The 15,729-nt window shown below is 59.1% G+C and overlaps 3 protein-coding genes across 3 annotated transcripts; 2 read left to right on the top strand and 1 right to left on the bottom strand.

The window, feature by feature from the left end:
- The first annotated feature begins 464 nt into the window (after positions 1-464).
- On the top strand, positions 465-5,014 carry LOC117648528 (FMRFamide receptor-like). The gene is made up of 6 exons (XM_034391044.1): positions 465-651; positions 1,725-1,977; positions 2,055-2,277; positions 2,941-3,094; positions 3,466-3,734; positions 3,854-5,014. Exons 1-6 carry the CDS (start codon positions 490-492, stop codon positions 4,167-4,169), a joined length of 1,377 nt encoding a protein of 458 aa, XP_034246935.1. The 5' UTR covers positions 465-489; the 3' UTR covers positions 4,170-5,014.
- A 78-nt stretch (positions 5,015-5,092) lies between these two features.
- LOC117648337 (allergen Cr-PI-like) lies at positions 5,093-8,468 on the bottom strand. Its single transcript, XM_034390819.1, has 9 exons — positions 7,914-8,468; positions 7,548-7,837; positions 7,295-7,472; positions 6,903-7,213; positions 6,657-6,815; positions 6,413-6,580; positions 6,028-6,333; positions 5,724-5,946; positions 5,093-5,642 (listed from the first exon to the last, which is right to left on the bottom strand). The coding sequence occupies exons 1-9, from the start codon at positions 8,392-8,394 to the stop codon at positions 5,191-5,193; spliced, it is 2,568 nt and encodes an 855-aa protein (XP_034246710.1). The 5' UTR covers positions 8,395-8,468; the 3' UTR covers positions 5,093-5,190.
- A 1,296-nt stretch (positions 8,469-9,764) lies between these two features.
- Positions 9,765-15,645, top strand: LOC117648340 (serine protease Hayan-like). Its single transcript, XM_034390834.1, has 8 exons — positions 9,765-10,027; positions 10,787-10,924; positions 11,028-11,672; positions 11,755-11,876; positions 11,950-12,059; positions 12,136-12,395; positions 12,464-12,633; positions 15,105-15,645. The coding sequence occupies exons 1-8, from the start codon at positions 9,871-9,873 to the stop codon at positions 15,276-15,278; spliced, it is 1,776 nt and encodes a 591-aa protein (XP_034246725.1). The 5' UTR covers positions 9,765-9,870; the 3' UTR covers positions 15,279-15,645.
- Positions 15,646-15,729: the final 84 nt, after the last annotated feature.

The following is a 15,729-nucleotide window of genomic DNA, read 5'->3' as shown; positions in this document are numbered from 1 at the left end:
GATGAATCTCATCGGGGAAAGGGAGAAGGGCCTCTGCCGTGCTCGCGGTAAATTCCCATTCAGGGCATGCGGGCGATGCGGGCGTCCCGACCGCCGCCGCGCCGCCACCCCGTCACGCCGATCTGGACCCCGCCGATCCCACCGGCTGATACAGCGGCGGCGGTGCGGTGCGGAGGGCGGCGGGGGCGTCATGGGTATACACACATATCCTGACGAGGGGGGGGAGGCCACAGACGGCGGCAACCTGACCAGCCCGCGATGCGGCGGTGCGACAGCCACCCCCACTCGCTGAGGGGTGCGGCGGCGCGTCAAAGCACCTATCGGGGTTGACAACAGGCAGCCGGGGCGGCGACCCGTCCTGCCCGGACCTGGCTCCGACCAAAGTCACCCCACAGGTCACTGAGGTCACTGCTTCTTCTCCTCGCTGGAGGTAACGACCGCGCTGATTGTGTGCCCGTGCAGGCGGACGCACGCCCTGCGCACGCCGCGATGGACGCCGTGGACGCCGTGGAGGCCGTGGTGGAGGTGGTGGCCGAGGTGGTGTCGCAGCAGCCCAACTGCAGCGCGGTGCCCTCGTTCACCGCGGACTGGCCTGACGGGCCCCTCGCCGCCGAGGAGCGCTTCCTCCGGGGCACCCGGTTCCTCATCCAGGTACGTGTAGACAGTGTAGTGTCAGAGCGGAGTACATCGTTTGTACGACCCCTTTTTGTCCGACCTGCCGAAATTCGTCCAACCCCCTTCCCGCTGTTATATTTTTCTACGACCTCTTTTTGTCTGACCTTACCACCGCCTCAGCCCCCAGCCCCCACACTCGACAACACATGGTACCCACGACGGAGTCATATAAAATTTGGTTTAAAATAAAACATAAAAAATTTGAACCCTACGACCCTCTCTCCCCGCAATGGGGTTCGAGCCGCCTGCTTAACTTCGGTGTTCGGATGGGAACCGGTGTATCCAGGCTTTAAACTGCTACCGCATAGTTCAGCTTCTGTAGGACCGCTATAGCCCTCCACACATGAAGGACCGCCTTATGAGGGCAGCCGGCGATCGTAGGGTGACAGAGATAGAGAGATAGAGAGAGAGAGAAAGAAAGAGATTGTGTTTGTCACGGGCCTGGTGCTCCCGTAGTCCCCCACATGGGCATCCTTCAGGATCATAGGGCCAGATTGCCACGTTTCCAAAACAGTACAGGCCCCCTTCCCACTCGGCGAGCCACTGCCTGGTACAACGGAGTCATACGCCACCCGTAACCTTCCGGACAATGGCTGACCGCCGAGAGGTTGTATATATGCCTCAAGGAGTGAGCGGAGTCATCACCGCGAGGGAAGCGCCCGTCGACGCAAAATTGCGGAGTCGGAATGTGATCCGAAAATTGTGGACCTAGTGGGGGGTGTTGAACCCCAGTTCATCGAGTTGGGAGACCAACACCCCTACGCTCTCAGCCACCGCGGCTCATGGAGACCAGCCGGTAAGGCAGTGTGTAAGAAGCCAGGCGTAGGTCTCGACGGTAGCAGTTTCACTTAAGGTTAGGTTAGGTTCGTAGTTGGTTCAGTTCTATGTAGCTTACCTGTCTGGCGAGACGGACCTCCATCTCCCTCTCTTCTTTCCTGAAAACATGTCGGGCAAACCGTAGGTCGGAGAAAAAAATGGCGATGCAAGAGAGGTAAGGTCGGACAAAAAGAAGTGGAGCCCAACGTTTCTGAATTGTTTTTTTCTGTCAGCGCGTGCTGGTGCCCCTGGTGGTGGTGGTGGGCTTGGTGGGCAACTTCGCCACCATCGTGGTGCTGACGCGGCGCCGCATGCGCTCCTCCACCAACGTGTACCTGACGGCGCTGGCCGTGTCGGACCTGCTGTACCTGCTGGCCGTGTTCCTGCTGTCGCTGCAGCACTACCCGGGACCCGGCTCCATGGAGGCCACCTTCTTCTTCTACTGGCAGGTCTGGCCCTTCATCCTGTGGCTGGCCGACTCCATGAGTAAGCATCTCATTATTCGCACTCATTTTCTTTGGCCATATTCATGCGCCAAGTTGCTCACTTCCTCTTTCCCGCAGCCGCCACGTCTATCTGGCTGACGGTGGCCTTCACGGTGGAGCGGTACATCGCCGTGTGCCACCCCATGCGGGGCCGGCTGCTGTGCACGGAGCAGCGGGCGAGGCGCGCCGTGGCCGCGGTCTGGGTCTTCTGCGTGGCGGCCACGTCCAGCGTGCCCTGGGAGTACAGCGTGGTGCTGCACCAGGACGCCAACGGCATGCAGTGCATCATCCTGGACACGAGGTCAGGGCAGGACCAGGTTCCACTCCGAGCGCTCCGAGCCCTCCGAGCGACCCTAATGCCCAATCGGCTAAGTGCTGCCCGGCCAGGTCGGGCCGGCCAGGTCCCCGCAGTTTTCACTTTCGGCCTATTCTGTTTTGCCGGGTCCGGCCTCGGCCAATGGGTACCCTGCCAAGGACAAACCACCCCTGACGCTTTAAAAGCTTGGGCGTCCACCTTGCGCCCCACCGGCCGGACCCCGCTGGACTCGCCCTACGCGACCCACGCTGGTGCTGGCTCGCCGGCCCCGCCCTGGGGCCTACATTGAGAGGAAGGACATCCCCTTTCCAGCCAAATGCTGTGTGGCCAAAACTTTACGAAAAAGATCAGGACTAGCGCTAAGTTTTTTTAACTGAGAAGTTTACCACCGGCGCCAATAAAAATTGTTGGTGCCTCTTGATTAGGTGATAACAAAATATTTAACAATCTGCTTGACAAAAATTAGCTGAGCTTGGATTTATTTTTCTGTGCGCTAAGCCGGATATTAACGGCTGGCCCTGCCATGCACCGCGGACTGCCTTCCTTTGACGACGCCGGCGTTACTGCACTGTTTACGGCCCATTCTTTATGGTTGAGCGGGTTCAAACCCCGGCGCGTCTCAACATTATTTCCTTTGTTTCACTGCAGCCGGCTGGGGGACAACGACCTGTACAAGACGCTGTACTACTGGTCCAGCGTCACCATCTTCACGCTGCTGCCGCTGCTGCTGCTGGCCGTGTTCAACTGCTTCCTCATCAACGCCGTTCGGCAGAGCCGGCGTGCGCGCCGCTCCATGACGCAGGTTCGTCAATCGTCCGCTGTCCATGTGTCCATGCATCCGTCACGGCCTCGCCTCGGCCTCGCCGGCCAGCGGTCGTGGGGGCTTTGCATGTGACATACGCTGTTCTGTGAGTGGACCTTCCATTTGTCACAAGCTCCCCCGGCAGCCTGAAAAATGGAGCATCTGCGGCCCTGCTGGGAGCGGCGCGGCGCGGCGCGGCGTGGTCCAGCTTGAGCGCCCGCAAACGGCCGGGTAGGCCGACCCGCCGCGCACGCGTGCACGGGGCCTGGAGGGCCGCCGGGCGCTCTTGCCGCCCCACACTCACGGTGTAGAGGGTGTTTCTAGCTAGCCATTCCTGGCTGCTCTGATTGACGCGAGCGTTGCTGTTGCAGAACGAGCCGCAGTCCGTGTCGCAGCACCAGCGCCAGGAGAACCGCATCACCATCACGCTCATCGCCGTCGTGATCCTGTTCCTGGTGTGCCAGACGCCCTCCGCCGCTACGCTGGTGTACTCCATCTTCACGCGTGTCTCCACGGTGCAGCGCGCCCTCGGCAACATCTTCAACTTCCTGGTGGCCGTCAACGCGGCTTCCAACTTCCTGCTCTACTGCGCGCTGTCCGACAAGTATCGGAGGACATTTCTAGTCACTTTCGTCCCTTGGTACGTACGCAAAGGCGGCCGGTACGTGTAGCCTACGGTGTAGGCGCGCCGACCTGGCCAACCATCGGCCTGCCGCGCCGCCGCGGACACTTCCCTTCTCACTGTGTGCCTCGCTGCAGGTGCTACAAGGGGCAGGCCTCGGTTCTCCAGCGGGCGGGTTCCATGTACTCGACGCACTCCGACTTCACCCGGACGACGCGCACCCGCGTGGGCAGCGTGTACCTGCAGGTGCCCAACGCGCGCAACGGCGGCGGCGGTAACCGGCTGCAGAGGACGCCATCGGGCTACTCGTCGCAGACCCTGGGCCAGGGCCTGGGCCCCCACAAGGACCGCCCCTCGCCCAGCCGCCTGGCGCCGCCCGCCAGCCCCATGGGCCCCATGGGGATGGGCCCCCTGCACGCGGCCAACGGCAACGGCTTCGACGGCCACGACTGAGGCCGCGGGCCGCGGGCACCTGGAGCACCTCGAGTAGGCCAGCAGGGCGCTAAGACTGAATGAGGCTGTGGACTCGTGGCCCCGACAGGACTTGGAGTGCAAGTTAGTCTCGCTTTCGTTTTCAAGCCAGTGTTATCCTTCTCTTCGTATTGTAAGGAGAAATTCCAATATTTTTCTATGTGCGCCGCGCTGATGGCGGCAGACTGCACGGCCTCGAGAGGAATGGTTCGGCTGTGCTGTCTGCGAGTCGCGGTCGCCCCTCTATTTAGCCTGTAACGGCTGGTGTGGCACGTTTGTCTAGTCCAATTCCTGCTGGAAACCCAGTGGACCATTTTCTGAGGCCTAAGAAATATATCCCAGATGGGGCTCGGATGAGAGTCTTTATGTTTGAATGTACTCTGCTCTTTAGGAATAACAAACTAAATGTTTCGACGAGAGTGGAGAGCTGCGGTGGTTTTGCATCTAGTCATGTTTTAAGTTGATAGAATATTTTCTCTCTCATTTTCCATTGTAAATATTTCATCGTCAAATCGTGTAGGGCTGATGTGAAACAACAGCCGCTTTCTCATGTTTGTGTCATTATCTTTTAGATTAAGTGAATTTATTGCTGAGGCCACATTCTCCTTCGTATTGTGCTTTGGCATTGTGCTAATGTGTAAATGCATTTGCATTTCTAGTCGTCTAATTTAGTGTGCAGACCATTCTCAATCATGTTGCTCGTGCTGGCTGGACCACCACTTTGCTATAATACTGTCCTGTGCACATATCAATGCATTTGTATGTATACTGGCAAGCTATAATAAAGATTCTGAAAATGTTTCTGTAGCTTGTCTACAAAGCAACGATGTCGTATCTCTGTTCATTCAACCACTCATACTTTGTAATGTAACTCGATTAACGTGGGGGAAGAAAAGAGACTAGAATTGAATGACTCAATGCATAATTTATTTTGAAAGTGTTGGCAAATTATTAGAGCGGTGAACCTGACAGAAGGAATTATTTACTATGTATCACAAAGTGCTTAGGCAGTGTTGTTGGGCTCGTTGACCTGCTGGAAAGACTTCTGGTAGATGAAGACGTCCTTGAAGTACATGTTGGGGGTGTAGAACTGGTTGAAGTCGACGATCTCGCGGTCGAAGGGGAAGCCCAGGGGGCGGTTGTCGTTGTAGTTGAAGACGCCGGAGCAAGAGTACTGCTGGTTCTGCTGGTACTGCTGGCTAGGCTGCTGGTTCTGCTGGGTGTAGGGGCTCACGACGGCGTAGATAGCGAAGGGAGTGCCCTCCTTGCTGCCCATGGGGAGCACCAGACGGTCGGGGAAGCCGCACTGCTGGTCGTTGTCGTTGATGTAGAAGGAGCCCTGGCCCTGGAGAGCGGCCTCCACCTGCTGGTAGATCTGGTCGAAGGACGGGTAGTCGCCCACGGTGGAGGTGAACTGCTTGGAGGAGCGGTTGATGACATTCTCGCCGGGGACGACTGTGGCGCAACGGAAAGGGTGGTCAGATTGGAGCAAAGAGGGTGCAAAACAGGAAACACGTATTTCCGCGATGTACTTACGGTTGACGGGGAAGCGGTCCCACTCGACGAAGTACTCCTTGAGCTTGTCGAAGTTGACGTACTGGAAGGCGTCTCTGACGTTCTGCTGCTGGGGGTAGCCCTGGTAGTAGCCCTCGTTGCCGCCGGCGTAGAAGCCGTACAGGGAGCTGTAGTACGCGTCGTAGGAGGGACCGAAAAAGACGCGGACCAGAGCGCTCACGTTCTTGTCGCTGTTCACGTAGAGCTGTAACAAATCATCACAACGCCGTTAGGAAAAGGTTTTGAAAAGTTAATTGTTTTACGGCGTGGACGAACTGTGCAGTACCTTGTAGTTGAAAGGCTCGTGGTTAAGGCGCAGGCTGCGGGCGACGTAGTTGAGGGACTTGGCCTCCTCGGCGTTGTTCACGTAGAAAGCGTTGCTCACGTCAACGTTGAAGTAGTCGAAGTAGGTGTACAGTTTCTCGACCTCGATGTTCTTGACGGAGACGCCGGAGAAGGCGAGCTCCTCGAACTTGTAAGAGGGCTGGTTGTACGCGTACTGGCGGAAGAATCGGTTGATGTACTTGTAGAAGTAGTAGAAGGCGGGGTCACGCAGGGCGGTCTCGTAGTTGGCCAGCACGCCGGGGACGACCTGCAGCAAGAAAGCGGTGGTGTATCCGGTGGCACCGAGTGCACCGTGGCGCGCGTTTTTTGCGGGAAACTGCACTCACGCCGTGGTTGTAGCCGGGGTCCACGATCAGGGCGAACAGGCTGCGGAGCATGGACTGGTAGGAGCCGTAGTAGCGGGAGTTGACGGAGTCGCCGTTGGCCTCCACGATGTTACCCAGCAGGTTGATACCCTTGATGTAGTTGACGATGGGGATGCGGGAACCCTCCTTCTGCTCGAAAGAAAGGACCGTGTCAGTTTTACGCGCTTTCCGATGGCTGCGTCAGTTGGCAGCAGTGGACACTCACGCTGTAGACGTAGCCGGAGTCGATGGCCTCCTGGATGCGGTACTCGATGTACTGGATGTCCTGGATGGTGTACGAGCGGATGCTCTGCAGAGGGTAGTTGTCGGGGCGAGGGGGGAAGGGCTTGCCGGTGTGGTACTGGATGTTGGGGTAGTAGCCGTTCTACGGACACAGAAAATGGTCAAGTCAAACACGAGTTCAAAAGGAAAGAACAGAAAAGTGACCGATAATAATTGAGCAGCCACTCACGGGGATGGGCTTGTCCCAGTCGAAGTACTCCAGCTCGGGCAGGTAGTTGGCAATGCGGTTCAGGTTGTAGAAGTTCAGGATCTGCTGGTAGTAGTAGTAGAAGTACTCGCCGCGCGCCTGGAAGTTGTAGCCGTACTTCTCAGCGCTCAGCCAGAAGGGGTTGTACAGGTGGGAGTAGGCGTTGTACGCGTTCAGGCCGATGTCCTCGGTGAAGTAGGACAGGAGCTGCTCCTGGTTTCCGTAGTAGTTTCCGTAGTAAGAGCCGTAGTTGTAGCCGCTGAAGTTGGTGTACACGGAGTACGCGTTCTTGCCTAGAGAAAGTAGCAAAAACTTAGAACAATATAGCAAGAAAGTCAAAACTAGATGAGGTGTTTTAGGAACGCGAGGCTTACCCTGCTGCTTGGCCTGGGAGAACTGCTGGAGGTCGTTGCCATAGAAGTAGAAGTAGGGGTAGATCTCGTACAGGGGAGGCAGGACGATGCCGTAGGTGTCGTCGCGGTGGATCACGGCCACGTAGAAGGCGTAGGCGAACTGGCCCTCGTTGTAGTTGTCGCGAGCCCAGGCGGCGACCTGCGCAAACAAGCGGGATCAAGACGTCGTCTGAAGAAATAAACAGCGGTCTAGTTATCAAACTGTGGCACTCACGGAGATGAAGCTGTCGAAGTCCTTGGCGAAGTAGAACAGGTCGAACAGGGCGATGGCCTGGTTCAGGTAGTCATCGTTATACAAGTTGAAGATCTCGCCTTGAGGCAGGACTCCCTGCTTGTAGACGGCGAGGAAGTTCTGGTAGGCCTGGACGTTCTTGAAGTAGCCGGCGCTGTTGTACACGTCGAATTTGCGGCCCACTTCAGCCAGCTCGGGGTAAAGGTTGGGCTGGGTGATGTGCACGAGGAGCTGGAGCACGGCTTTCTGGCGGATCAGGAAATCCTTGTCGGCTGGAACAAGATCACTCCAACAAATCAGTCTCGGCAACTTTTGACCAAGGCGTTCGTTAGTCGAGTCGATACTTACCGACGCGGGGCTGTCCGTTCTGCTGGCCGGGATATTGCTGGCCCGGCTGGCCCTGCTGGCTGGAGTATTGCTGGTACTGCTGGCCGGGGTATTGCTGACCCTGCTGACCCTGCTGGCTGGAGTATTGCTGATACTGCTGGCCGGGGTATTGCTGACCCTGCTGACCGGGGTACTGCTGACCCTGCTGGCCGGGGTACTGCTGGCCCTGCTGACCGGGGTACTGCTGGTCCTGGTACTGCTGTCCCTGCTGGCCGGCGACGTAGCTCTGGTACTGGTTCTGGTAGTTCTGGTACTGCTTGGACTGGTAGCCGCGCTGGCTGCTGGGGGCGTAGAAGGCGCCGTGCCACGACTGGTCGGACTGCTGGCCGCGCTGGAAGCGGCTGCTGCGCTGGTCCTGCTGCTGCCAGCGGTTGCCGTACTGGCCGGCGGTGCAGGCGGCCACCAGGAGGGCGACGAGCCCCAGGGAGAGAGTGAGCTTCATCTCGGACTGCTTGGCGTGGACGAGGAGACCAGACCAACTGCGACCAGCCCAAGTGCCGGAGCGCCTCTGTGCTGTGGCTTGGCGCCCCGGTCCTTTTTAAGGCCCTTATCACCGCCCCGGGGTCGACCCCGCGCAACCCCGCGCAACCCCGCGCCCCGCCAAATCACACGAGGACCTGAAAATTTGCAGCCGGCCAGCCGGCCCGGGCGGTAGATAAGGCCGGTCGTTTTGATTCGGCGGGTAGAGTCTTTCTCTTGATTTCCGTTTCGTTTTTGTTTTGGGGCGCGGAACGCCGCCACGCCCTTTGCACTGCGAGGCCTCCGGGTTCGCTAAGTGGGTGACGGCCTGCCTGCCGTGCCGGCCTGGCAGGGCCTGGCAGGGTCATTGGCCGCCCATCCGCGAATAGATGCCATTCGCCTGAGATCTTATCCTGCCTCAGAACATTCGGCGCGCTTTGCGACATAGTAACACGGTAACATGTGTCGCCGCAGTGTCCTGCGTGAGGTGGACCAGGTGGACATCGTCACTGGAAAAGCTGCCTGCTGCTGGTCTTCCCCGCGGCCGCCGCGCTGACGTCAGAGCCCCGCCGCGGGACTGGGAATCGGACCGCCCCCCCCCCCCTCTCTCGCTCTCCGTCGGTCCATTAATGGCACTCTGGGCGTATAATTAGGCGCCACACCTCGCTCGCGCCAGTCTCAATTCCAACTATTTTGGTAATTATTTTCGATGGACCACTTTGTGCCCGGAAATTTGTTTTCCTTGCGGATTTTCGGCTTTAAATCACGGCCCGAAAGATGATCAAGGAAAGGCGTCGGCTTGAATGGCGACGTTAGCAACCCGTCTCGCCGGTCTAGTCTCGATCCAGTCGGCAAACTCGGCGGGCTGTCCCGGCGTTCAATTGATTGTCATCGTGGAGGTGCAATTATCCAATTAGTGCCGAGCTCAGTTGAAATGCCTTCCACAATCGATACGCCTCACGTGGTGTCTACGAATTCGACGGCGAACACAGACGAGCGGAAAGACTGTCAGATACCTGGAGGATTTGAAATTACAGTGGTAAGGATGATGTAGGACTGTGTTCATTTTGGTAAAATGCGCATGCTGGTTTTATGCTTCTTCAGATAGACAGACATATAGACGAACAGACGGCGGCGCGCATTCCCACTCGCAGATGACGGCGTCGTGTTGGACTGCAGGGATGCTGGATGACGTCATGCTGGAGCCGCGCCGGCTGGAGTCTTCCTTTTTTCCAGCTCGCATCAGACGGGGCAGGACAGGGCACGCCGCCGGGTTGCCGGCGCGAGCAGGAGGGGGAGGGGGGCAGGGACTCTGCAGGTTCTAATGCCCCTGGAGTGGTACCAGACAAGGAGATGAGTCCAGTCGTTGTCCGGTAGTCAGTTCGCGAACAGCTTCGGTGCACGCCAGGCACCGCAGGGTTCGAGGTTCGTGCCCCCAGGCCCCAGGACGCCGGTCACCATGGCGACGGTGCGAGTCGGAGGCTGCTTGGCGGTCATGCTGCTGGCCGTGAGCTTGGCCCAGGGCCAGGGCCGCCAGGGCCAGGTACGCCAGGGCCAGATCCGCCCGGGACAATTCCGGCAGAACCAGGCGCAGGCCCCGGAACAGCAACCGGAGGGTAAGAGTTCGCCGGTAGGCCCTCTGTGTCTTTGTTCTAGCAGCGCGGCAGTCCGTCGAAGGCGAGAGGCGGCTGCCAGACAGCGCGGCCACTGACCTGCCACAAGCACGAACAAAGCAAAGTGCAGTGTTCTCTTCGTGCGGAACTTGGCTGTACTGTACTTGATCGTTTGTAAGGGAAATCCGAAAATCACCAACTAAGCACTAGGCGTCATATTCATCGACAAAAAGTAAACACTGCGGTGTGACGTTTGTTCTGGTTTCTTCGTCCTGAGAAAAGCAAAACCGCGTTCGACTCGGCGGCCGTTACAAATACATACGAAATTGGCCGATTGGCGGCCTTGGCGAGCATCGACGTGCTGGTCGCTAAGTCGGAACAAAATAGTTGGCGCTAATGCGGCCAGTGACTGGCCGGCTGCCGGGAATGGCAAAATGGCATTATGCTCAAGGTCAATGAGTGTAAACAACACGCCGCCGGCCGGCGCCCCGCTCCAGCCGCTCCAGGCGGCCAGCCAGACGCCTGGCTTCGATAATTCCGCGCGGCGCAAGCGGCGCAAAGGAAAGGGCAGCGACCGAAACCGCAGGAAGCGTCTGCCGTCGGCGGGATTGCCGATCCGCTCGCAGGACATGAAGGGCCCCGTGGAAGACGCGTGGTCTTTCGAAGCCCCGATCGGAATGTTGGCGCGGCTTGGTGTTTTAAGACGTGTCTCCGGTGCCTCACTCCACGGCACCAAAACACCAACACCGCCTTCTTTTCCAGGCCGGTCGCTGGTGGACTGGTACTTCTTTGACGTTAGCAACCTCGACGTGCCCGAGGGACGGTTGGTATCCGTGCCGCCCGTCGCGCACCACCGCAGCTTCTCGCATGGCGCGAAGACGGCCTCCATCGACAGATCAGGTGAACTATGCGCCGGGCCTGCACGCTCCGCCGCGATGACCGCTGTGTTCCAGTCCGACTGGAGTGGGGCTCGTGCTAACGAGCGTCTTGCCGTTCTCTGCAGACAGGCTGGGCCGGTGCTTCCACCGCGGCACCTCCAGCGAGGGCGTGTGCGCCAACATGGTGGACTGCGCGTACGCGGCCCGCCAGATGCAGCACTGGGGGCACGCGGAGATGTGCGCGGACGGCGCGCTGGTGTGCTGCCCCGGCCTGGCGGCGGACGCCCAGTACACGCAGCACGCCCAGGACGACTTCCCGTCGCCGTCCTGGGACCCCTACACGTTCCAGTACTTCCCGGCGCCTTCCTGCGGCCACCCACACCACCAGCACGACCACCATGGTGGCCAGCAGCAACAGAACTTCCACCCGGCGCCGCCCATGCCCCAGGTACCTGTAAGCGCTCCGCCGCAGGACTTCCAGTACTTCGACAACCTGTATCAGCAAGCTGCGCCGCAGCCCACGCCCGCCCCCGCCCTGCCGCCCGTGGTCCACGCCCCCCACGTCCAGCCCATGGCTCAGCCCCCCATGAAGCCCATGGCTCGACCCCCCGCGAAGCCCATGGCTCAGCCCCCCACGAAGCCCATGTCTCGACCCCCCATGAAGCCGATGGCTCAGCCCCCCATGAAGGCCCCCACGCCGGAGCCGCTAGTGCCGCTCATCGACGCTGCCACCCCGGCCGGCAAGCAGCCGGGCGACGTCGCCAGAAAGAGTGAGTAGTGTGGACGCCGAGGGCGTGGAGTGGAGCAGCATGTCCAGGCGTTCGCGGTGTTCACGGCCTGCTTGTCCTCCAGAGTGCGTCGAGTACGAGAAGTACGCCCCCACGGTGCGCTTCGGCCCGGACAAGGACTGCATCCCCAACCACACCTACCCCATCGGCGGCAACCCCGCGCTGCCCAGGGAGTTCCCCCACTTCGTAAGTATCGAGGCTCGGCGGCTTGCCTAGTTCCGTGTCGCCCTGGCGCTGACGGGCTGTTTCTCGTCCTCAGGCGCAACTGGGCTCCGGGGACCGTGGTGATATCCAGTGGTTCTGCGGCGGCGCCCTCATCGCCCCCAGCTGGATCGTGACCGCGGCGCACTGCCTGTACAGCGGCAGCAGGTATGTGGAACGCCGCCGAAGACGCGGGTTCAACTCCCACCGCAATTCCTTTTTCAACCCTTTTTTTTGTGGCCAGGAAGGTCCAGTGGGTGCGCCTGGGTGACCTTGAGCCGGAGTCCGACGAGGACGACTCGAACCCGCAGATCATCGCGGTGGCGCAAGCGGTGCGGCACCCCGACTACAAGGTCCCCGAGGTGTACAACGACATTGCCCTGCTGCGCCTGGCGCGCGAGCCCGACATGAGCACGCCGCACGTGCGGCCCGCCTGCCTGCAGGTCGACACCAAGCTCAAGAAGGACAAGCTCAACCTCATCGGCTTCGGCCTCACGGAAGAGAGTGAGTGTGGCTGGTAAATGTGTTGATGCTCGATTGAACCCCATCTTACTGTTTTGTTCGCCTTGCAGACGGCGACCCCGCCAAGGCCCTCATGGAGGTGGCGCTGTGGCGCACGCCCGGCGACAAGTGCAAGGACTTCTTCGAGGGCCCCATCAACCTGCGCCAGCTTCCGGACGGCCTGCGCGACGAGAGCCAGCTGTGCGCCGGCCTGGACCAGGTCGGCAAGGACGCGTGCCAGGTGAGAGAGAGCTCGTCCAGCGCCGCCAGTCGGTGTCTTTGCGGTGTATGTCGTTTGTCCGACCTTATTTTGTCCGACCTGTCCAAATTTCATTTGCCCGTAAATCGGCTGAAAATTTTGTCCGACCTCCGTTTTATCCGACCCACTTACACCGCCATGCGGTCAGGCTGCAGCTAGAGAGCAATTTGGCGGCGCTCCATTGATCTAAACACCCGCAGCTCACTCTCTATGTCAATCAAGACTGGATGCAGGACAATCCAAAGACATTTGAACACAAAATGTATTCAGAGTAACAGAAGTAAAATGAACACTACTATAAAGAAAATTTCAGCGAAAGAGGGCACCCCGGCGAACCGGCCCTCTTCCCCGCTGGCTTGGTGAGCCAGTGGTTCCCCCATCTCATCACAGGAGCAACCTCAGAGTTAAACCGCAGTGGCCCCGTCATTGGTCACGTCATCTGTGATGTGGAGGAGTCCTCTCATAGTAGGCCAGGCTGCCACCTTTCCCAGTAGTCGGGTTTCGATCCCCGACCCCCTTCCCACTCAGGGGCCATGCTACTGGTACTCAGGAGTCTGCGTCACCCTGCCCAGCAGCGGAACCACTGGGCTATGAGAGGCACACTGAACGCCGGCCGATTTTGTATACTTGAACCGCCTTCTTGCGATGCAAGCTTGGTCAAAATATTCGCTACTGTACTAGGTATCGAACCCCGGACCCCGCAGTTGGGAACCGACGCCTCTGCGCTCTCGGCCACCAAGGCCCATGTGTGATGCTGTGCGATGGGGAGCCTTTGAAGCCGCTGGTCCGAACCGTATAGCCAGACAAAAAGAGCGGGACGCTGGTATTCGATCGCTCGATCCGCGTGTAGGATTGAAACATCTCTACACGTTCGACCACCGCGGCTCTCTGGGGGAGCTGAGTGGCGCGACGGATCCAAACCGGATCGGAAAGTCACTCCCAAAATGTAAAGAATTGCCGGGAGTCGAACCCTAGCCCCTGCGGGTGCGGGTCGACGCCTCTGCGCGCTCAGCCGCCAGTGATTCGAGAAAGTGAGTCACATAGGGTCCCACTGCTGGCTCCACACTGTGGCATCCCGAGGAAATCATGATCACGCGCGGGGGCTAGGGTTCGACTACCAGCAATTCTTAACATTATAGGAGTGGCTTTTCCGATGCGGTTTGGACCCATTGCGCCACTCGGCTCCCCCTGTGAGCCGCGGTGGCCGAACGTGCAGAGATGTTTCAATCCTACACGCGGATCGAGCGATCGAATACCAGCATTCCACTCTTTTTGTCTGACTATACGGTTCGGACCAGCGGCTTCAAAGGCTCCCCTTCGCACAACGTCACCCATGGGCCGTGGTGGCCGAGGGCGCAGAGGCGTCAGTTCCTGCGCGGTCGGGGGTTCGATACCCAGTACAGTAGCGAATATTTTGACAAAGCTTGCATCGCTAGCTAGGGTTCGACTCCCGGCAATTCTTTACATTTTGGGAGTGACTTTCCGATCCGGTTTGGATCCGTCGCGCCACTCGGCTCCCCCGGTGAGCCGCGGTGGCCGAACGTGTAGAGATGTTTCAATCCTACACGCGGATCGAGCGATCGAATACCAGCGTCCCGCTCGTTTTGTCTGATTATACGGTTCGGACCAGCGGCTTCAAAGGCTCCCCTTCGCAAAGTGTCACCCATGGGCCTCGGTGGCCGAGAGCGCAGAGGCGTCGGTTCCCAACTGCGGGGTCCGGGGTTCGATACCTAGTACGATATCGAATATTTTGACCAAGCTTGCATCGCAAGAAGGCGGTTCAAGTATACAAAATCGGCCGGCGTTCAGTGTGCCTCTCATAGCCCAGTGGTTCCGCTGCTGGGCAGGGTGACGCAGACTCCTGAGTACCAGTAGCATGGCCCCTGAGTGGGAAGGGGGCCGGGAACGAAACCCGACTACTGGGAAAGGTGGCAGCCTGGCCTACTATGAGAGGACTCCTCCACATCACAGATGACGTGACCAATGACGGGGCCACTGCGGTTTAACTCTGAGGTTGCTCCTGTGATGAGATGGGGGAACCACTGGCTCACCAAGCCAGCGGGGAAGAGGGCCGGTTCGCCGGGGTGCCCTCTTTCGCTGAAATTTTCTTTATAGTAGTGTTCATTTTACTTCTGTTACTCTGAATACATTTTGTGTACAAATGTCTTTGGATTGTCCTGCATCCAGTCTTGATTGACATAGAGAGTGAGCCGCGGGTGTTTAGATCAATTGAGCGCCGCCAAATTGCTCTCTAGCTGCAGCCTGACCGCATGGCGGTGTAAGTGGGTCGGACAAAACGGAGGTCGGACAAAATTTTCAGCCGATTCACGGGCAAGTGAAATTTGGACAGGTCGGACAAAATAAGGTCGGACAAACGATGAGCACCGTGTCCAGTGCGCCGCCATGGCGCCGCCAGGACTGCCTGGCTGAGGTGTCTGCTTGCGTGCTTGCAGGGTGACTCCGGCGGCCCGCTCAACACGCCCTACAGCCCCACGTGCATGCACGCCATCCCGGGCATCACGTCGTTCGGCCAGGGCTGCGGCCGCGGCGCGCCGGGCGTGTACACCAGGGTGTCGCACTACGTGCCCTGGATAGAGCGCATCGTGTGGCCCGAGGAGTTCGAGTAGGCCGAAGCCCTGCCGCCAGACCGACGCCGCGGCACTGTGAGCGTACCGCGTCCCGCAGGCGTCCGCCACCAACCGAACTCATTTGCAGCCCAACCAGCCCTAGACTGAAACCAAGTTCCTATTAGAAACTGCCCCACCCCATTGCGTTGGTGGCGCATGCCCCCGGACGTGCGTGCGCTTGCCTGGAGTGCCTGGAGTCGCAGCGAGGCGAGGGACCCTCCAGCGACCCCCGCCTGCGGTGAAAACGTTTGACGAGCAGCCAACTAATGCTGTGTATGATTACTGCAATTATTTGTATCCTCTTTCGAAGCCATCCTCTGAGTCTGAGCAATTGCAAGTCGTCAAATAAAGAGAGAATCCTCCCACAGTTGCGCGTTTTCATTCCCCACCTTGCGGCCAAAGACACACGGGTTATTGAAAAAAAGGGCGGGGAGGACACCCACTTCGACGC

This window comes from Thrips palmi, unplaced genomic scaffold (assembly GCF_012932325.1).
Source record: "Thrips palmi isolate BJ-2018 unplaced genomic scaffold, TpBJ-2018v1 HiC_scaffold_10, whole genome shotgun sequence".
Lineage (NCBI taxonomy): Eukaryota > Metazoa > Arthropoda > Insecta > Thysanoptera > Thripidae > Thrips > Thrips palmi.
Note: the sequence above shows the minus strand (reverse complement) of the source record. Positions and strands in the feature narration are given on the sequence as shown.